General features: G+C 40.9%; 1 protein-coding gene across 2 annotated transcripts in view; it reads left to right on the top strand.

Moving 5' to 3' along the window:
- The window catches only part of cd276 (CD276 molecule), a 218,394-nt gene that overhangs the window by 143,230 nt on the left and 52,139 nt on the right, over positions 1-23,025 (top strand). For both annotated transcript variants that reach the window (XM_057819777.1, XM_057819855.1), the window contains exon 6: positions 9,175-9,216. In XM_057819777.1, the coding sequence (XP_057675760.1) occupies positions 9,175-9,216 (42 nt within the window). The remainder of the gene's footprint in view (positions 1-9,174; positions 9,217-23,025) is intronic.

The raw sequence follows: 23,025 nt of genomic DNA on the forward strand, positions 1-23,025 counted from the left end.
TTAACAACAGTGGTCATAAAGATGAAGTCTGCAGAATGAAAAGCGAAAAGCGGAGATTTCATTCTGCCAATTTGTTGCCGAACACAATTTGCCTGCAGCGATTGCTGATCACTTCTCAGAATTAGCAAAAGAAATGTTCCCTTGACTCGAAGATTGCATCGGTAAGTTAATTTATTCAATTGACCTTTTTAATTTATAATTGGACACACTAACGAACTACCTTCAAGTCAAACTGAATTGCAAGCTGTGCCATGAAGTGCAGCCATCAAGACATGATTGAAATTGGCAAAAGTGCTACATACAATTATAACAAGTCACTGTTAAATTTTAGTAATCATGATGTAGCTGAAGATATTGATTGTTCTTTGATTGCACCAGGTTATATGTTACAATATTACCAATAAATTCATTTTATTTTAAAATTTGAGTTTTATTTATTTCATATTGCACGCTATAGACAATGTTGTAAGATTAGTCACCAATTTGTAAGGGCATACGTCACTATTTGTAAGATTGCCAACAGCCTCTGGTTGACAGGTATGCGTGATGCAACACCCCCCCCCACCCCCTTCCTCCACACACAGGCTTAAGCATGTGCCCATTCCAGGCTCTTTTTGTGAAACGTGTCAGGTGCTACTTGGTAATTTTTGTTTTCTTATCTTGGCTATGCCATGTCGCTTTAGTCTTGAAAGGTCTGTGCTGAGTGATTATCACACACTAAACTAAGTTGTACCGTTAGTATCGAGTTAACATTAGCAATAGCATTTAGCGTGGTGCCTCGGTGTCTTTTTAAACTCTCGGAAATAATTTTACATACAGTTTGTGGTGTCCAGGTGAGTTTAATTAATTGCAAATACTGTGCTGTTTTCCTGTTCAGTGTTAAAATTGTGATGTCCTTGTAGACTCTACAGTTATGTGCTCATCTGTCATGTTCATTTGAAGTTGTTGGAAACCTTTTATTTATTTATTTATTCATGGACCATAAACTTTTGAAGTTTATAGACGAAAACATTTTGAGAATTGTCGAATAAAACTAGACGAAATTGGTCTGAGTTTTCGCTGACTAAAACTATACGAAGACAAACACATTTTGAAATTACTAAAATATGACTAAGGCTAGGTTCTTACTACAGGTCTTAATGCACGAATCCGATTTTTTCGTGGTTTTCCAACTCGAGTCATGAATTAACTTGATGATCTGAATGGGACAAGTCATATAGAAGTGGACCATTTCAAATCCGATCTGAGTCACATTCGTATGTGGTTCGAATCCGATCTGGGCCACATTTTTTCAGAACGTGACTGGCAGTTTGAACTGTCAAGACTCCCAAAGCGGAATTCATGCAGCCATTATGCCAGCAAAGAGCAAGAGGCACGGAGGACGGCAGCCATGTAGGCATTAAAGCCTAGCTTGAACTGTGCTTTTAAGCACGAAGCGGGCTTGACCGCAGTCATAAGAAAATAAAACGAAGAAAATAATAAGCCTTACAATTTTTATTCTGTGCGCCGAATGAGCAATATTTCATTATTGCACACATGGCCGAGTCGGGGCAAACTGACGCACCCACGTCATTTCACGCGCACACGTCAATGCTCATGTGTGCGTGTATGCGTTCTATCAGTCCATATAAACTTTGAATATAAGACTAAACGGGGATTATTAATGTCTGTTATTTGTGTCCTCTTTTTGGAAATCAAAATATGATCACATTGGAATGACATACAGCTAGCACGTGTAATTGTTTTGATGCTTCTGCGCATGCGGGTCTCTTTACTGAGCGTATCTCGGACTGCGAATTAGTGCGCATGCGTGATACTTGAACGGTCTCAATGGACAAAGGCAGTCTGAACGGGCACGCCAAAAAACAGATATGGCAAAAAATCGGATTTGTGCATTAAGACCTGTAGTATGAACCTAGCAGGCTGTAGTATGAACCTGTAGTATGAACCTAGCCTTATTGTAGTATGAACCTAGCCTAAGACTAATAAGGCTAGGTTCATACTACAGGTCTTAATGCACAAATCCGATTTTTTGCCATATCTGTTTTTTTTGGCGTGCCCGTTCAGACTGCCTTTGTCCATTGAGAACGTTCAAGTACTACGCATGCGCACTAATTCGCAGTCCAACACACGCTGAGCAAGACGACCCACATGCGCAGAAGCATCAAAACAAATGACCACACATGCTGGCTGCAGGGATATCATATTTTGCTTTTTAAAAAGAGGACACAAATAATAGACATAAATAATCCCAGTTTAGGCTTATATTAAAAGTATATGGATCGATAGCATGCACGCACTGTCCGTGCATGTCACACACACATACAGGCAGTTTGCCCCAAATCTCAGCCGTGTAAGCATTGTTAAAATATTGCTTATATGGAGCAGACAGAAAACCGATCATTCTCAGGCTTATCCTCAACCCATTTTTATTTTTTTTTATGACTGTTGTCAAGTCCGACCCTTCCTAAAAAGCCGTGTTCACAGCTGCATCGCTACCGTAGCGTCTCTCTCGCTTTTTGATGACGTAATTGCTGCATGAATTCCGGTTTGAGAGACTGGACAGTACAGACCGCCGCGACAGTCTGGAAAAATGTGGCCCAGATCAGATTTGAACCACATACGAAAGTGACCCAGATCGGATTTGAAATGGTCCAGTTCTATGCGACTTGTCACGTTCAGACCGTCAAGTTAATGCCTCACTCGAGTCGGAAAAACACGAAAAAATCGGATTCGTGCATTAAGACCTGTAGTATGAACGTAGCCTAAGACTTAATAAAATGTGTAAGCGTCTATTTTGAAAACCAAAACTTTCAAATGTGAGTTCTTGGTGTTTTGGAAATGGTTATTAGCCAAGGATTCCAAACTTGTGTTTGAAAGTGTATTCAAGGCTTCCATGAGATACAGACAGAACAGCCCCCACTTAAGAATGCATTTTATGGCCCCCAAGAATGCATTTTAAGGAGAGAGAAACTAAACAAAAAGCTTTATATAAACTAAATTAAGAAGACACTGCATTTATTAGCTGACATTTGTTTCAATACTGCTAAATATTCATCTTACATCTCTATATTCATGTCAGTGCATATGTTGTAGATTGCTGTTTCTCATTTCTCCTTACTTATTGTTATTTTAAATAATGCAAAATAAATGTCAATCCCCATATTAATTGATTAGATGATAAGTAAAATACTTTATTATGATATTATTCTGCTGTTCTATTTAAGGAGTACATTTGAAAAAGGCTGTGAGGAATGTTAGCTTTCACTGCAATAGCCGTAGCTGCTCTGTTGGGTTATGATATGCGCTGTGAAGGCACACATACATTATGACAGAGAAGACAGCGAAGATAAATTACTTACTCACATCCCCACTCTTTTTTTCTGACCCTTCGCACCGGCACTGTGGCGAGTAGGACTCGACTGTAATCGGTTTACTTCGGGAACACCATTTAAAGATAAGACAAGCACAATTAGGCCAACGTGTTCACGAGGTACACACGATTGCTATTATAATCCTCCCTCCTAGCAGCCGTTCTCACACGGTGTCATTCTAGTCTGTATCGTATGCGAATAAGGTAGCGTGGCTCTCCACTTCAAACACTAAAGCGCTGCTGGAAGCGAACATACGCCTTTACATTTCAATAAGGCAGCTAACCAGATAATCAATCCTGCTTTCAGTACGTCCACCTCCTTTACGCCCAACAAAAAGGGGGCCACACAACCCCAAGAGCCCTTTGCTCATGGGAGGCAGTGCATTATACATTTCTTTCTATTTCATTTGATTCCATATGTTCAATGGAGCTATTTACTCTTCCCCACTCTGAGTCTATGTCACTTCCATATTTATTTTTAAACCTCTGGGCCCTCTTGCAGACATCGACTGACCTTTATTTAAATGTCTCCTCCACTCTCATAACAGCAGAGCTAGCGGCTTTGCGCCATATATCTCCGCACCAGTATTTTGCCTTTATTTTGGGGGGCGATGTTTGGAGATGGAAGTTCTGTTTTGTTTAAACGAGCCACTTTTCCTCATAGCGGCTGTACTACTTCTCCAATTCTGACTTTTGTTACCATGACGACGGAGGGTCGCGTTACAGGGTTTGCGAAGACGAAAGGGCTCAGGATTAAAGGAAAAAAAGTGACAGACAATAATGATTTTCCTGTTGCGGTGGCAGTTCATCATTACACTGCCTTTAAATCACACTTTGCACACCCTATGTATCTCTGCTGAAATCAGCCTGTTTTAGTTTTTCACACCGGCGAGTCTCTGTCCCTGCTAGTGCATGGTATAACAATAGCATGGATTTCAACTTTGAGTGTATGCGTAACAACGGGCTAGGTCTTGACACAGCATGTGCACGTTCCACTGCGGGGCTGTTTCCTCTTCCCATGTGAATTTACTGTGTGGTTCCTGTCTTCTCACCATTATCAGAATCTTCTGTTATTTAGGTCCTGCATCAATAAAGCATTCATTTGATGCTGCCATCTTTGTCGGTAACATAAAACTCCAGGTGTTCCTCTTGTTTTTTTTCCCCATTTATCCATAAATTAAATAAGTGTATGCGGTTTTCCCCTACAAATAAAAGATTGTGGCGCACCGCCATGCCTTGCAAATGAGATTTTTTTTTTTTTTTTTTTTTTAAGGCCGTTTCAAACTAGCGGCAGCCTAGTGTGAAGGGTTCCGCGGCAACCTATTCATTGTTTATTGTAATGTCCATAACTAAGCGTAGCCCCCTTAAGAGATGATTGGACTGGGTAGCTGTGACGTAGGGGGAAGCAAGTAGGAAGAATGGGAGAACGGGCGAGATAGCGAGAGATAGTGGTCGCATGTTGCGGCAGCCCGCTGTTATTTTGTTATTGTTTTTCTTTATTATTGTTGCCACAATAAAGTGGTTAAGCCAATACCAACTCCTCTCCTTCCTCCCCCAATCTGGGGCATTACGGTTTTGGATTGGACTTTTCGGCGATAAGTCTTGGACGGAGCGGCAAGTTTGAATGAATTTGCGCCAAGAGGCGGGGCCCAAAATAGAGCCTTGTTCTATTTTCAGTTAACGTCAACAACGCATCCAATAGCAGAGGTGCAGGCGTAATTGTATCTGTGCTATCAGGCTGTTTCGGGGGACGGGTATACACAACCTTGATAAAATGCGCTTTTTTTCAAGTTTCACGAGGTCTGGGACACTAAAAAAAATACTCTCATACCCAGGGGTCGCGTTAACCGAATATTTTCCGTCGTTGACCGGTTTTTTAAAACGGTGACGGAAAAAATTGAAGTCCATCTGTCATTTTGACAGGTTGCAATTCACACCCCAGACCACAGGGTGGCGAGTGAGCATATTAATTAGCCATTGTCTCTCTTGATGCATGACGTCGTTGGCCTTACTCGGAAAAATGTCAAGGCAACTGAGTGTTTGCCTGGCACGGCCAGACTGTTCTCCCTGTATTTTTCAAACACTGAGAGAAAAGTCTGGGACCCAGCCCATTAACGTCCTCTCGAGTAGGTACAAATCAATCGACAAATCAGATTTGTTTATTTGCGTGACGTGTTCTTCACGAGCAACGTCACTCTTGCGCACCGAAAGTCGTCTCTACAAGAACACGGATGGCAAACGGGAGAGCCGAGAATATGTTCCAATCCGCGGTAAATTCAGTTTTAAATGAGCTAAAACATATCGACACGAGTCATTGACAACAGTCTGTCTCGCGCTAGCCATGTTGAATAAACTCCGCTCTCCTCGTATGTTTACTTCCGCGCGCAAGTCCCACGTCCTGCCCTCGTCGCTTTGCTAACGGCACGTCTGCCCGTCGCTGATTGGTGCACTCCGCTGTCTGTTTGCCTCTTGTTAAGATTGTTAAGACAGAATATTAATTAAAAATGAATGAAAACTAAATACTATTGAATATGTCATTATTATCATTTTAAAAATGTAAGTGACGGGTAAAAATAGATTATGACCGAATTTTTATGACACTGTCAGTCAAAATGACAGACAACGAAAAAGTCTAGCGCAACCTCTGCTCATACCTCTCCTTGCTAGGCTTAATGATATTTGTGCGGAAATGTAGTTCACAAATAATAATAATAAAAAAATTTAAAAAATGATTCACCTTCTCACCGAAACTAGTAAAACGCTTTACACAGCTATTAGAATTTCCCTTTACTCCTTGAAATGGGTCAGTTAACATAAGGACTATTATTGTTGTGGTAATGTAGTACGTATTTGGGCCCAAAAAAAAAGAAAAAGAAGGACTACGAGATGTAAGTCGTACTATTAATATGAGAATAAAAAGTATTATTACGTAGGGTAATGTAGCTATAATCAACTACGCATTTTACGTACATGTACCATAGCTGTGAGCTACGACATTAGCCTGGCTAATGAAATATTTCAAATATATATTTGTTATGATTCTTCTTGGGAAAAAATGTGGGGGGAAAAAATCTCATTTGTCATGATATGACGCAATTTAGCTGTGGCACGACATGGTGAGGCTGTCCGACTCCCATGCGGCCCACCACAGCTTCAAAAAATCCTAGGGGAAACCCTGGTATGAGTTCAAAAATTACTAAACAAAAAATGACGTAAATAAAAAAATGACATACCAAGCGAGTAATGATCAACTGAGAGGTTGAAATAAACTATGTTTCACTATATTTCATTGCCTTACAATTTTAATCACTTCATGGGAAAAAAATATATTCAATTTAATATATTGGGGGGGGGGGGGGGGGCGAGAATAATTTACAGCGGGGGTATGAATAACCTGCCGTTAATGTAGTGAATGTAGTTTAACCTGAAGCAGCCTCAGAGGTTTTTATCGAATGTGTAGCCCTTCGAATGAATATTATTATCCGTTGGTTGAGTTCAGTTTTCACTTTCTCATGTTATATTTCTTCTATTTTGATATTAACTTGATGATGTATATTTGGTCGCAATTAACTAATTAAACCTTTTTGGTTGATGAAAAAATAATTTTGCAAATTCAAACAAGTGGCAAAAAAACAAATCAATTGTTTTTCAAGTTTGGATAAACTTAAATCACATTTAGATTAGACTTTGTTAGTAAGTGTGTGTTTATCAGCTGTCTAAAAAAATATGTGTTTTGGGTGGCTGGCTAGCTGCTTGCTTTCACTGTAAGCAAGTGCCCCACAACGAACAGTAACACTTGAAGGTAGCAGACCTCTGTCCAACATATCTGGAGGCATTTGTTTATTATTATAAATAACAAAAAGAAGACGAACTCACACACACAAAATCAATAACAAAAAAGTCATAATAATACATTGATACCTCAACATACAACATTTAATTGGTTCCAGGACCTGTTTTGTATGTCGAAATGGTTGTATGTCGAGAGGAATTTCCCCATAAGAGTACATTATAATTTGATTAATTTGCGCCACAGTGCAAAAACACGCTAAACCCTTAATAAATACTGCAGGTACAATTACAAATAGCAATTACACATAGCAAAACAAATAAATTATAGATAAATTGGTAATAAAAAAGGGTTTTTAATGTCACCTTAACTAAAAGAGACTGGTGACTGCCGGTGTAAAGGTAGAGGAGGATATGGTGAGCTGTGTTCTGTCCGATTTATAAATGCATTAAATTAAACACATGTAAAAAACCTAAATTATAAATAATTAAGAAATGTAAAGCACTAGGTCACTTTTCAAACTTTATAAAATATTTTCATAAGATTTGTGATAATAAGTCAACTGACAACTAATTGAATGACACCTCTCTTATATCTTGAAGGGGGTCTGCATTGCTTTCAACGGCACTAATTAACTTTGAGGAGGGTGGCAGGAACCCTGCCACACACACAAAAAAACAAAAAGTACAATTGTGCTGACTGCTTTACGGCGTACTTCACTTCCCCCATACCCCATTCATTATAAAGACAGAAGTCGATGCGAACACTTTTACGCGGATTCTGCAAAGATGGCAGAGCAACAAAAGAGACAAAAAGTTTTGTCCTAGGAGGAAAAAAAGGGAGGCTACCAGGATACTCAAAAATAAACATTGGCCCGGCTTTCACTCGCTGGTGTGACACCCCCTGCCCCCCAAACGAACGTGTGTCATTGCTGACAAATTCGGGTGGGGGTGGAGTTTAGCCACACTAAGGCACACCTTTTCTAACCGTCATATGCTATTGTTTAGCCACAACTGGATTTATTACCTTATAACTATTCATCCATCACACAGCCGCTGGAAACAGAAATGTCGTTTATCGATCTTCAGGCGACCGGGAGATGGATTTTTGTTTGATTGGCGATTTTACGACACAATGCGGGTGTGCGCCGGTCATCATGGGAAACGCAGTCTTCCTCAAGGCAAAACAGTAACACTTATCATGGGAAACACAGTCTTCCTCAAGGCAAAACACTACCACTTTTGTAAAGTTTTTCTTGTCACCTTAACTTAATGCCGAACGAAGGTTAGAGGCTTCAGCGGGTGTGTATGTAGATGAGGATACGGTGAGCCGTATAGTCTCGCCAGTTCACTCATACGCAAACCACACTCATATTTTTCTATGATTTCTTTCTTCATTTGAATGGTAAGCTACCACCTGCACTAACTTTCTTGTGACCCATGAGGATTTTTCTCCCAAAATGCTGTCGTAAATTGTCGTATTTCGAGCATGTTGTCATATTTTATGTTATACTGTATATCCAAAGAATCTTTTGTCAATGCGTTCGTATTTCAAGGTACTACTGTATAAATTATGTGGTTGTTTAATCTGAAAACAACAGAAAGGCAAACATTTGTGAAAAAGCCATTAAATTTCTGCAACATGTACCCGATGAGAGCGACTGCAAAGTTCTTTGATGACATTAAATCGGGACATGCATGCGTGCAGGTGTGGCGCTCACCAAATTCATCCCTCAACCCCCCTGATTTTGCTATAGCCAGAAGCTATCGACGAATATGTTTACTCTCCTGGTGAGAGCGATGGATAGCATCTTGAAGTTGACTATGGCTATGATTGTGTGCATGCGTGTGTGTGTCACTACGGGACACCAGCACACTGGGCTTGATGGCTATACGGGCGCTCTCATCACAGTTTGTTTTCTGAGCTCGCCCCAGGCTGCTGATGAAGTGACTGCATTGTGGCCGTTACCTTTCACTCATACCATATCCTCTTGTCTTGTCTTCTCCCACAGCTGAGGAGGCCAAGGAACTGGAAGAAGATGAGTCAAAGACAGGTCAGACAACCCATACCAATCCATACACACAAAATAGCAATGCTACTAGGCATGTTCCGATCTGATCACGTGATCGAAAATCAGGCCAATCGCGCCATTTTTTACAGGATCGGAATAAAGTGAAAAGGATCGGGTTTTTAGTTGAAAAATATATTGACATTTTTCTGCTTCATGCTCGTACAGCCTCTCACTCTCCTTCCTGCTGCTTTTTTTGGTCAGTAATTTCCTGGGGTTAGCTACTTAAAGTTAATGATGATTGACAGGTTTGTTGGTTTGATCTTGCCAGAGAAGCTTGGTAGCTGTATGATTAACTCATTCACTCCCAGCCATTTTCACCGGAGCAACCCCCTTCGCTCCCTGCCGTTTTACTGGAGTTTGACTGATTTTGCAAGGCCCACAGAAAATTCTGTTCTATTGCTATATAAACATGGAACCCACCAAAAGAAAGATTAGACTCTTTTCTTTCAGCAGGAAAAAAGTAACTTCATATCTTTTTCCATTCTTTAGATACCAGCATTAGAAAATAGCTTAGTTTTAGCAAATTTCCAATTTCTGATGAAAAAAAGTGAAATTGAGCTTTTTGTAAAATCATACATTTCAAACATAACTTTGACTTGCGGCGGCGTAGGGTTGGTCGCCAACGGGCTTACTCATAAGAGATTCACACGATTACTGGGTTCTAGATCACAGAACTGATTTGTGTACACTCTACCCCTTTCAATCACTTAGCTTATAGGCTTATAGACACCCCCACCCCCATTCTCCTCTTTCACTGGCCAATAGGCCCCCACATGGTGTAAACCGGAAATACATCTCGCTGACGATAGCACCAGCATATTAGTAACTAGTTTAGATGTTCAATGTATTTCTAGTTGTTGTTTGTGTATGTGTTTCTTTTCCTTCTTCTCTTGTATTTCTTTTCTTCTGTCCCCCCCATAATCCCTTCCTGTTCGCTGCTTTGTCATAATAAAAAGGTATTTTGAATGATCACAATGGGAGTATGTCAGACTCTCAATGTGAAACATTAAAACTGTTCAGAATCTGGGCACTTAGACTTCCATTCTCTGTGTCAAACAGCTGAACAGGACAGGTTTAAAAAAAAAGAAAGAAAAAAAAAAAAAAAACATAACTTTGACTTTAACACAGCTAATTTTTTGCTTTTGTGACATCCCAAACATCTGAATAATGTTTCCATCTACAAAATAACATAAAAAACAAGACAAATAGAGCTTTTGATTAGGGCTGCAGCGATCGAATATTTTAGTAATCGAGTAATCGATTGAAAATTCTATCGATTAATCAAGTAATCGGATAAAACATATATTTTTTTAGGTGAAGAGCAATTATAAATATACATGAGAAAACAAGACATTTCATCTAATATTTAACCATTTTCAGTCCTAAATGCGCCTTGCCTGGTATACCAGACTCACCGCTGTTACAACGATTGAGTCTGGCGACCGTCCGGCGGATCAAATTCCGTGGGTGGAGCAAGCCACAGCAAACAGACAGCTGAGTGGACCAATCAGCGAGGGGCAGACGTGACTTTGTTAAAGCGACAAGTAATTAGCGTGAGCAAAGAATGGAGACGTTTATTCAACATGGCTAGCGCGAGCCATGTTGGCTGTTGTCAATGACCCTTGTCGATGTGTTTTTGGTAATTTTAAACTGGTTTTACCGCAGATTGGAACATATTCTCGACTCTCCCGTTCGCCATCTGTGTTGTTGTAGAGACGACTTTCGGCGCACTGACGTGAGGTAGGTGCGACAGAGGGAGACGTCTTCCTGTTGTTGCTGGTAGTTGTTGTGCTGGCGTCAGCTGCGGCAAACAGGAGGTGTGTTGTTCCCACAAGTTCCAAAAATAAACGGCCTTTAAAAAAAAAAAAAAATTCATTTGCAAGGTGTGGCGGTGCCCGCTGACGCATTTACATCATCGACTACGATGGCAACGCCGCAAGCTCTAAAAAGGATCTATACCAATGTTGTCACTAAGGCACTGATATAATCAATACCATTCGATTCTGGGATACCTGAAAAAAATTGCGGGTCAAACCTATGATGCAAGCAGTGAAAAAGGCCAACATTACAAAATATGGTTCCTCGCCCACTTCGATGTTACTATAACTGCAGGGTGCACCATAGACAATATGAACAACACAAAAACACAAAATAAAATAAATGTGAACTCTTGCTAATTGGTGTAAACTGTCAATGTTGTTTTTCGAAGACAACCAATAAGATGAAATAGCAAGTGAAGCAGTTGGACACTTAGAGAAACTAAGCAGGTGGGCAGGTGTTAGGGCGACCCAACAAAAGCACTTAGTGAATGTTAACTTTGTTTACTCAAGTGCCAGTGAATGCTGATGAAGCATGAACACACATAAAAAATGAGACCTGCTCCAGGCACCAAGTCCAGCAGCCTGTTGGCATCATTCTTAGTCAAGTGTGTGCGTGTGTGGGGGTGTGTTTGTATGTGTGTTGAATGGAGACAGATGCACTCATTTGGAGATGCCAACAAGCTGTTTTACATTACTCGTTCCCCAAAAGCTACACCGTAAAATCCATTATGTTCAAGTTTCACCAAATGGGCGGTGGTAGAGCAACCGTGTATATCAAGCCTTACGGTCCAGCCAGACTTAGATATGTTGGGGTAAAAAGGAAAAAACACTTTTTATAGCGACACCACACAGTACAAAAAAGGGAACATCCCAAGAGGCCCTTGAAGTCCTCGTTGTTCTAAAGTTTTGCTGCCTCTTGATCAGTTTTGTACTTTCATTGGAATGCCCGATGAATGAAAACAAAGATGAGACACATTATATAACGTCAGCAGGGAAATCAAGAAACATTTTTAGAAGTTGATAGCAAGGCCAACACTTCGAGCTTCATATTCGCAGTTGACAAGAAAATAATGAATACGAGTTTTGCTTAGTTTTGTGTCCACAAATACAGTCCATCAATTCAGTTTCTATAGTGCTTATCTAGTTCAGGATTAGGGACGGCTTAAAGAGCATATGACACGAGAAAAAAAGTCTTAAATGGCATTATTATGTGAATTAGAGTCATATTTTGAGACGATTCGACTATATACAACAATTTAGCAACGCGCAGATGACGAGAAATTAGTCTTTTAATCTGCCGGTTAGCCACGCCTACCATTATAGGGCTCTAGCGTCCCCAACAGGTGGATGACGTCAGCGGGAGAATGGGCTCATCGGTTTTACTATTCAGCCCATTGAGGGGGAATTATTCAGGACGAGGAAAACGCGACGAAGAGAGCCGCAAAATGTCATTGTTTCAGTCTCTCTACTCCAATATTTTTACAGGATATTCTTTTTATCCAAGTATTTTTCCCCAATAGCTAAATAAATGGCTTGAGAAGGACTAGTCAGCCCGTCGAGGGGGAATTATTCACAACGAGGAAAATGCGATGAAGAGAGCCACAAAATGTTGTTTCAGTCTCTCTACTTCAATATTTTTACAGGATATTCTTTTTATCTTAGTATTTTTCCCCAATTGCTAAATAAATGGCATGGTCGTGACAAATAGCATGGTCTTGTGCTAAATGGAATATGAAATAATAAAAATGCACTTATTCAGGACGACATGGCAAAATTGCTCCATAATGGTCAAAACTGTCGACTTCACCTTTACTGTCGCACCTCCCGAACGATAATTTATGGCACCTAAATCGAGCTTCTGTCATTTCCCTTCCCCGGCTTCGGAGAATGTAAACAAACCAAGAGGCGTGACAGCTAGCCGACATGCTAACCCGAACCGAGTGATGTTTCAAAGTCTTCGAAGCGGAAAATCACACATAACTAGCCCGGGTCATTTGAGATGACGACTGGGTTGTTGATTGTTTTCGCCCATCGGCAAACCGCCCGGGGAAGAGCAATTTAAAGCTCGTTCCCCGGAGGAGGGCGGCTGCAGTTGTGCAGCTAACGTACAGCTAATGTGCATGAGAAGAGCTTTTTACATGCCTATCAATGATCAAACGTCAGTAGTCCTTTATTTAAAGAAAGTTTGTTGTGTTTACTTTGTAATCGCTGTATTCGTGGCTATTTTTAACACAAAGTTGCAATTTCTGATCGGGTGGAAAATTTGACAGAACGCCGGGCACATGAAGAGGGGAAAAAGCCGAGTATAGTGCTCGCCCAGCGGGAGAATGTGCGACAAGCTGTTGGCCAAGGGGACAATGAGCATGTCAGCCACAAAATGCAAGCCACCTCCGTATTAAAATGATCCCAGTATTTGACATAATACGAAACAAGATGTTTACTCACTTCCTCGTTAAGTCCCATGGTCCCACAGTAGTAGGGCTTGTTTTTAGCCAATATCCACGGTGAATGGGAACCTTTTGAAACTCCAAAAAGGCGCACACGCCTTCTGCAGCCGTTTGACTGGTGTGATGCGAAAAATAAACAAATTAATCCGCAAAATCAGCTGAATCCTTAGTCCTTCTCATACAACAGTACGGCTGTAAAGTGAAAAGGACTCCTTCTCCCGTACACGTCACAGCGCCCTCCTCCTCAATGCAAGATCGAAGCCGGAAGTCACTCGTTTTCAAATAAATATAGCGATCGCTTCCACGCACATCCAAGCGGTCCATATCATTCAGGACTCAGGAGCAAAAAATACTGTGTGTATTATGAAATAAACATGCTTTTTCGTGTCACAGGCACTTTAAGGTTAAACACAAAATACACCTCAGATGGTTTACCGTTGTCCAGAATGCTCCTGAGTGGCAATGAAAGGGATTGGCATCTCTGCATACCTAGAAAGGTACACTGTCCCTAGTGTGAAACATGGAGGAGGCTCGGTTATGTTCATCCTTAGCACCTCTCCTTCACGTGTTAATCTCATTAGTCATTTGACTCCTCCTTTAGTCTGACTGAATTATTTAGCCTTTCCAGCTAACAGTAAAGTTAAAGCCATGTGATTTTAATAAGCTGTGAGGTGACAGCAATGTGCGCAATGACTTTTTCTATTCTTTATTGCATACCTCATGAATGTTTCAGGGCGATCTCACTCCGCCAAGAGTGGGGTCAGTCATGTCACAACTAGCTGGTCTTTCAGCTTGAATGAAAATGGGTGGGAGGGCGGACAGGTATGGGGGCAAAAAGCGTGAGCAGATCACAGCAACAACTCGCAGCCATCTTCTCCCTCGATCCTTCTCGTCATTATGTGAATTGTGTTTCGATCCAGGTGGACGTCGCGGGGCGGCGCAATGGTGAAGGCGTGCTAATGGCTCTTGCCTTCTGAGATGGGCTCATGCAAGCACTCCAGATAGGCGGCTTTTGTTTTGCCATCTGGCTCCAATTGTGCTGACAAAGGCATAGGTTCCTGCCCAAGACAAAGACGCCCAAAACAAGCTCCTCTTTAATGGCGACGATGGGGAACCCGTGTGTGTTATCTTAATGAGCTGTCCAAAGGAGAGCACGGCTTCCTTTTCAAAAGCAGCCTGATTGGAACAATGAGCTGTGATAACTAGGAACCAGAGCTCATTCATTTGTACTGGAGTGAGGTATTCTTTTGTTGGCTTTATAGCTGTAGCAAATAATGTTGAATAGCAAAGCTGAAAGTATGGATTCATAGTGCGCATGTATGCACCATATCCACTGCGCAGTATCTGCTCTGCTCAGAATGGATCCATTTGCCTTGTAAAGCAAATACTATTTCTACTACTAGTGTTACTACTAGTGTTAAATACTATTTTTTAATCCTCGGTCAAGTAGATGCACGGCTAAAAATGATAAATGTCATATTTTGCCTATTAGAGACAGTAGAAAGATACTCACTGGCCACTTTATTAGGTACACCATGCTAGTAATGGGTTGGACCCACTTTTGCCTTCAGAACTGCCTCAATTCTTCGTGGCATAGATTCAACAAGGTGCTGGAAGCATTCCTCAGAGAGTTTGGTCCATATTGACACGATGGCATCACACAGTTGGTGCAGATTTATCGGCTGCACATCCATGATGCGAATCTCATCCCAAATATGCTCTATTGGATTGAGATCTGGTGACTGTGGAGGCCATTTGAGTACAGTGAACTCATTGTCATGTTCAAGAAACCAGTCTGAGATGATTCCAGCTTTATGACATGGCGCATTATCCTGCTGAAAGTAGCCATCAGAAGTTGGGTACATTGTGGTCATAAAGGGATGGACATGGTCAGCAACAATACTCAGGTAGGCTCTAGCGGTCCAACGATGCTCAATTGGTACCAAGGGGCCCAAAGAGTGCCAAGAAAATATTCCCCACACCATTACACCACCACCACCACCAGCCTGAACCGTTGATACAAGGCAGGATGGATCCATGCTTTCATGTTGTTGACGCCAAATTCTGACCCTACCATCCGAATGTCGCAGCAGAAATCGAGACTCATCAGACCAGGCAACATTTTTCAAATCTTCTATTGTCCAATTTCGATGAGCTTGTGCAAATTGTAGCCTCAGATTCCTGTTCTTAGCTGAAAGGAGTGGCACCCGGCGTGGTCTTCTGCTGCTGTAGCCCATCTGCCTCAAAGTTCGACGTACTGTGCGTTCAGAAATGCTCTTCTGCCTACCTTGGTTGTAACGGGTGGTTATTTGAATCACTGTTGCCTTTCTTTCAGCTCGAACCAGTCTGGGCATTCTCCTCTGACCTCTGGCATCAATAAAGCATTTCCGCCCACAGAACTGCCGCTCACTGGATATTTTTTCTTTTTCGGACCATTCTCTGTAAACCCTAGAGATGGTTGTGTGTGAAAATCCCAGTAGATCAGCAGTTTCTGAAATACTTAGACCAGCCCTTCTGACAGCAACAACCATGCCACATTCAAAGTCACTTAAATCACCTTTTTCCCCATACTGATGCTCGGTTTGAACTGCAGGAGATTGTCTTATACCACGTCTACATGCCTAAATGCACTGAGTTACCGCTATGTGATTGGGTTATTAGAAATTAAGTGTTAACGAGCAGTAAAGTGGCCGGTGAGTGTAGATTAACAACAAAGTCAGTGAAAAGTTATGAGAAGCAGGGTTAGACGATATGACGACATACTGTATGTCGTAATACCATACAAAACTCCCTATTGTAAGATTGTTTTCTGGCTTACATATCATGAAATATAAGCCATGCTGTCAAAGGCTCATCTGCTTTTTTTGTCTTGTTTCCAAAAATATTATCATGTACAAAGACCAACTTTTGTTGGCACTTTGCCAATTGAGTGCAAAGTGGCACACAGAAACGCCCATTTTAGCCACAGTTTAGTACAAGCTAAAATAATATCTCTCACTGGACATCGGCAACGTTGCGATGATTAGCTTCATTTTCTACACTCTCGAGGAACTGAAAATTAATTCATATACAGTATTTTTTTTTTTAATGGATTGATGATATAGTAATACAGTAAACCCTCGTTTTTGGGGATTAATGGAGACCAGAACTCGCTGCGATAAGTGAAAAACCACAAAGTAGCATCGACATCCCCAACACATTTTTTTGTGTGTGTTCAATGTAGTTATTTAGATATAGCATTGGAAAGAGATGCATCTAAGACATGTTTTTCACCTTTTGTCCCCCAAAGTATAATTTAAAGAAACTTTTATGTATATATTGTATATATTTTAATAAAGGGTTTTTAAGCACTTCAAGTGTAATAATTATGATAAGTTTTAAACATGTTACTGTCCTACCAAATTATTTTTAAACAAGAATAAAGTAGAAAAATGCTTGTCTTTATTAAATGCTTCATTGAGTAAGTCCAGTTAAATCCGCTCAAGCTGCTCAGTTAAACACAATGAGTTGCCACAGCAACTGTTTAACCCTTTAACACCGAACAATTTAGCTGTGACACGTTTACGCATATCATCTTTGAACTTTTGTCACGCTGTAATTACATCACCCTCGTGCTGCTGGTTGGTCTCATTTGAAAGTGCGGAACTAGAGGTCCACACTAATTTTTACTTGAAGTCAATCGACCAAGTAAAACGGGAGATAATGTCATTTGAGTTTTATAGTTTTGTTGAACTCAAAAATAAGCATTAAAACGCTGGATTGACCATGTGTTTATCTACATCTTTCATTCATTTCTTGTTGTTTTTCAAAACCGAAAGCAGCACGAAAGACTGCATATCCTAGGAGCTGTTGCGAGGTCAAGAAGGACGAAGCTAACGTGAACATTTTTAATAAATTGCCGATCAAGGCGCCACCTAAGGAAAGGGAGGCAAGGGAGCGAGCGACGGCCGGTTGGATTGGCAAGCTAATGCATTATTTTATCAACTCAAGGAAGAGGATGAGCCGCATTTGTCGTTGTTTTCCTTGGATGAGTCGGCAAGTTAGAAGACTGACAGGCTGACAACAGTGCGCAAACGGTGGAACAGTGGTCTGTGTGACGTTGTGTGTGACGTAGCTCCGTGTCCTGTTATTGTCAATATTTTTGAAAATACTTTTTATTCAATGTTATATTTTTTTCTTCACGATCAATCTTTTTAATTTGTATATAGATGTATGTGTTAGAGGACCTTGATTGTATGTATATACTGTTTTTATAAGGTGTTGGGTCCAATATCTAACCTTACAAATAGATACCCTCCACATTTTGAAGGATTATGGAATTTGTTTGTTTTTTTGGGTCCAAAATGTTGATTTTAATTGGTCAGTAAAGAAAGCAACAATTTGGACATGAAGGTTATGGTGTCCTGAAAAAAGGGACCCAACCCGGCCATTGTGAACATTATTTTCTTTGAAATATAAAGGCAACATCAAAGGCATGCAAATTCGGCCAAAATAGGCTTAGGTGTTAAAGGGTTAACAAGTCAAACGATGACTGACACATGCAGCGCCTTGAAATTTCAGCTTCCATGTGTCTTTGGCCAGATCAAACCTTAAGAGTCTGTCAATCATTCGTTAACTTCCAGTGCACTGCCTGACCAAGAAAAGCGGCAGCAGAGAGAGTGAAAGACTAAGTGATATGATTGGGACAGCTCTATAAAATACTGCATTTATTTATTTATTTATTTGTTAACTAAAAAAAAAATCTGCGATGGACTGAAGGCGCGAAGTATTAAGCGTGAAATAGCAAGGGATCAGTGTACTATGTATTGATACATAAGCAAATATAACTGATATATTAAACATCCAGTACATCTAGAATAGAATAGAATAGAATAGAATAGAATAGAATAGAATAGAATAGAATAGAATAGCCCTTTATTGTCATTATCTAAATCTCTGTCTTTCAATGGACCAGATCGGCGTTAGAAGGAGGCGTCAAGGTGGTTACATTTGTGTCCTATGACTACTTATTGAGATTTTCCTTACAATATTTTTGTACCAAGAGTGGAGAAAACGAGATACACAACTAATAATACGTTTGTGCAAACTGCATCACATGGAAGCCCACAAATGCACCTCCTCCTCGACATGTGAAGCGGCACTAGTATAGACAGCCAAGTACATGTGTTCCTCCTGTGATATGTGTAGGACATACAGCCTCCCCACCTCCTCCCTGCAACATCAGTAATCTGAGCATGATGTACTGTTTAGAGGGCACCGTAGTCACTCAAGTGCAGCTCCTGTTATAGGTGAGCCTTGGTTTGTGTCCACATAGCCCCCCGCTGTTTTTCACCTCCAGCAGTTGTAGACATAAAGGGGCCAAGATGAGAGGTTTTACTGCGACAAATTAATTCAGCTTTTTTTTTGGAATGATACAAAGGAAGGTCTGTGAAAAGACAGTTCTTTTTAACATGTAATGTCATATTTATTTTTATAGACAATAAACACAGTTTCAAAGGGCTTCACAGCCCCAGAGTGAACGACAATAACAATATTCCCTGATTTAACCCCCCCCCCCATTTGTGCAGGGTGCGTCTTTATCATTGGAGTGACACAGAAATCACAGTTAACTTGGATTAGTCAAGATTTGAAGAAAAATCCCTTGTTCTGTTTCGAACACCTGTGCTGACTCGCTTATTATTTCTTAGTACTCACAGATACTGATAATATCATTTTAGTGCCGTATCGGTACCATATCGGTGTCTAAAATTGGTGCAACATAATGTGAACAATGAGTAAATGGATCTTTTACAATGTACCTGTTTTAAAGCTAATAGTTATTACCGTATTTTTTGGACTATAAGTCGCAGTTTTTTTTCATAGTTTGGCTGGGGGTGCGACTTATTCTCAGGAGCGACTTATGTGTGAAATTATTAACACATTATGATTTCATTTCACATGTTATTTTGGTGTTTTGGAGTGACACATGGTTTGGTAAACTTGTTAGCATGTACTTTATGCTCTAGTTATCTAATTCTTAATAGCTGTGGCCACGTTCGTGTTCTGCCTTCGGCAATGTGTGTTCAATTGTATTATTGACTTTTTTATATTGAAATGCTTGCTTTTTGTTTGTGGCGCTTTCACGCCCACGTGGGGGCACTTGTTTACGCGAAGAAGAGCGCTCACACGCTAGAAGAAGACGGACAGTTACGCAGCGTCTCTGAGCGAGTGGCCAAGAGAGAGAGAGAGAAACACGGCTGGGAACCTACATTCATTGTTTATGCTTGTAAAATAGCTCTACAGAGGCAACGCCTGTGTGTATCATCTTTTCTGTTGTTGTGCGTTTTCCACCGGCGATCGGACACTTAGGGCCCAAATACACCGGATGCATAATCGTTGCGGTTCCGGTCCGACTCCGGTAAAAAATAACACCGGAGCCAAGCCGTTCCCATTATATCCCATTGTTCAACGTATACCGGCCGCGTCAGTGCTCCTGATTGACTGCGGACCATCTCCGACGTGCCGCAGCCCGCCGGATGGTATAGGCTATTTTCTATTTTTGCCAGACATGCATCCGACAAAATGGGCGGAGCTGGGCCTGGACGTAAAAGCCTAGTTGCTTATTCACGGTTTAAACACCAGCGAACATGGACGAAGAACGTTTCATCATGGAGGTGGAAAGTCACAAAGTGATATACGATGCAGCAGATTGTTATTATAAGGACAGCATTAAAAGCGAAGCTGCAAGGTGTCCTATTATGTGTGTTTTTCTGGCAATGATATCAAACACACGACGTGCTGACAACTTTGAGCGAAAAAAAAAAAGCTGCGTATCTGGAAGTGGTTCCACTGCAGAAATTCTCGTGCCCGGCACACACACTATGTCGGTTTGTATACGGAGTCGAGGGGGAAAAGTAGACACCCACAAGTTTCGACTTGGTGGTCTATTCAAGACGTTTCTCTTTCTTTCCTACATTTTACTTGACTTTTCATAGAAAAACCAACAGTTTGCGCTGGGCACAGTAATCTGCAGTGTTGAGACACCAATTCCAAGTACGCTGTTTTTTAGTTCGTGTAGTATATAATTCTCTATCCATTTTATAAATATTAGATTATTTAAAAGTTGTTTATAACAGCTCTATGAGATGTTATGTGCCATAAATTTTAAAACTGCACAAAGATATAAACCCACCTACACAACCAAGGGCATAATAGGGCCCCGCCCCCCTACCCCCCACACACACGGAGCCCTGATCTCAACATGATGCAGTCAATCTGGAATTAAGTAACAGACATAACTAAAATATCAATATGCAAAGAAAAAATGTGCTCTCTCTGCTTCTCTGATGAGTATAGACTCCGTGTGTATTTCGTTGTTTTAAATGGCACATTATAGCGCGCGATCACGCGAACGCTCACGAGGGAACGGAGTTGGCGGACCGGCGCCGTGCGCGGCCGGTATGATTTGCCTGTTTTTGACGTACTGCGTGGCACGCAGTCAACACTGAGCCGGACCGGAACCGGAACGATCATGCATCTGGTGTATTTGGGCCCTTAGAGCCAGTTGTGTGGTTGTTTGAACTATGTGCTAATGCTAGCGAACACATGCTAACCGTTTGTGTCATTGCTGTAATAGCACATAATTATCATTTATTTACGTTGATGCAAACCTGTTTGGTATCGAGGACGAAATTGATCAGCAAATTATACGGACGTCCAACATCGTCATTTGGGAGTTTAGCTTGCTGTATAGCCAGGACCGAGCCGTAGCGTCCTGGTGAGGACAGTATATTCGCATTTCATTGTTCATGCACTGTACACTGTACACTTATTCAGCACGTGTTCTCTGTGTAATTTTATATTAAATTGCCTTTCAAGATGACATATCTGTTCTATGTGTTGGATTTTATCAAGTAAATTTCCCCCAAAAATGCGACTTATACTCCGGTGTGACTCATATATGTTTTTTTTTTTTTCCTCTTCGTTGGGCATTTTATGGATGGTGCGACTTATACTCAGGTGTGACTTGTAGCCCGAAAAATACGGTACTTTACATTCAAGTGGGTTTGCTGTAATTTAGTATTACCGTGGTACTGATAAAGAATCGGCTGATACCACAAAATTTGGGTGTTGGAATCGGTATGGGGAGCCAAAACACTAGTTAAAATAATTTCTATTCCTCAATAATTGTTCAGCTTTAGGGGGCATCTTGATTCAGACATGGCAGATTATAAAAATGCAAGCATAGAAATATGAGGACATTTTACACCGTTTTAAATTGCACATTTATTTTCGTCCCAGGATAAATGGGCCTTGAGATTTGCGTGTGAGTGTGTGTAGCAGACGGACAGAAACAAGGACGGCCATATCAGTCAAAGTCACCTCTGTTCTTTTTATATCCCCCCTCTGTCCCGTCGATCGAGTTATTCGCCAGCACGAATGGCAATAAAGATAGAACACCTTAATGCGCGAGGAACGGAGTGTTCACCTTACGCTTCTCTGGGGAATCGCAATGTTACGCTCACAGCGAATTACTGCCAGAATTTCAATATTCTATAGGGAACGTTAGCTGTATGTTCCTCAGCGTCTTTAATTGCCTCTGGGAATATGATACACAATCCAGGCATCATTTTCAATATAGATGGACAATTGTTTTTTTTTTTTTTTTTTTTTTTTTCGTGTGTGTATAATTGTCCTGAACAGTATTCTATTATATTGAACTGAATAGCTGTTGGTAAGGAAGTGCCACTGAAGGAATCAATATCCACTGCATTTCCATCTGCAATATATTCTACAGGTACACCCATGTAAAATAATGGATTTCTGTACAAGTATTATTTTATCTAGCTACCTAAATATATTGAAATAAATCTGCCTTTTATAAACATAGTAATGTTCCGTGATAAAGACAACTCTCAATGTAATGCTACGCAGCACCTAACCACAATAATGAAGAGCTAAACATCCATCCATACATTTTCTTAATTGTTTGTTCTCATTCTTGCTGCATGTGAAATGTCTCATACTAACTTGTAGCAATGATACCCCTAATTAATATTTACAGTGGGGCAAATAAGTATTTAGTCAACCACTAATTGTGCAAGTTCTCCCACTTGAAAATATTAGAGAGGCCTGTAATTGTCAACATGGGTAAACCTCAACCATGAGAGACAGAATGTGAAAAAAAAAACAACAGAAAATCACATTGCCAAACGTTTTCTGTAACTCTTCACAAGCTTTTCACACACTGTTGCTGGTATTTTGGCCCATTCCTCCATGCAGATCTTCTCTAGAGCAGTGATGTTTTGGGGCTGTCGTTGGGCAACACAGACTTTCAACTCCCTCCACAGATTTTCTATGGGGTTGAGACCTGGAGACTGGCTAGGCCACTCCAGGACCTTGAAATGCTTCTTACGAAGCCACTCCTTTATTGCCCTGGCTGTGTGTTTGGGATCATTGTCATGCTAAAAGAGCCAGCCACGTCTCATCTTCAATGCCCTTGCTGATGGAAGATTTTCACTCAAAATCTCTCGATACATGGCCCC

This window comes from Corythoichthys intestinalis, chromosome 1 (genome assembly GCF_030265065.1).
Source record: "Corythoichthys intestinalis isolate RoL2023-P3 chromosome 1, ASM3026506v1, whole genome shotgun sequence".
Taxonomy (NCBI): domain Eukaryota; kingdom Metazoa; phylum Chordata; class Actinopteri; order Syngnathiformes; family Syngnathidae; genus Corythoichthys; species Corythoichthys intestinalis.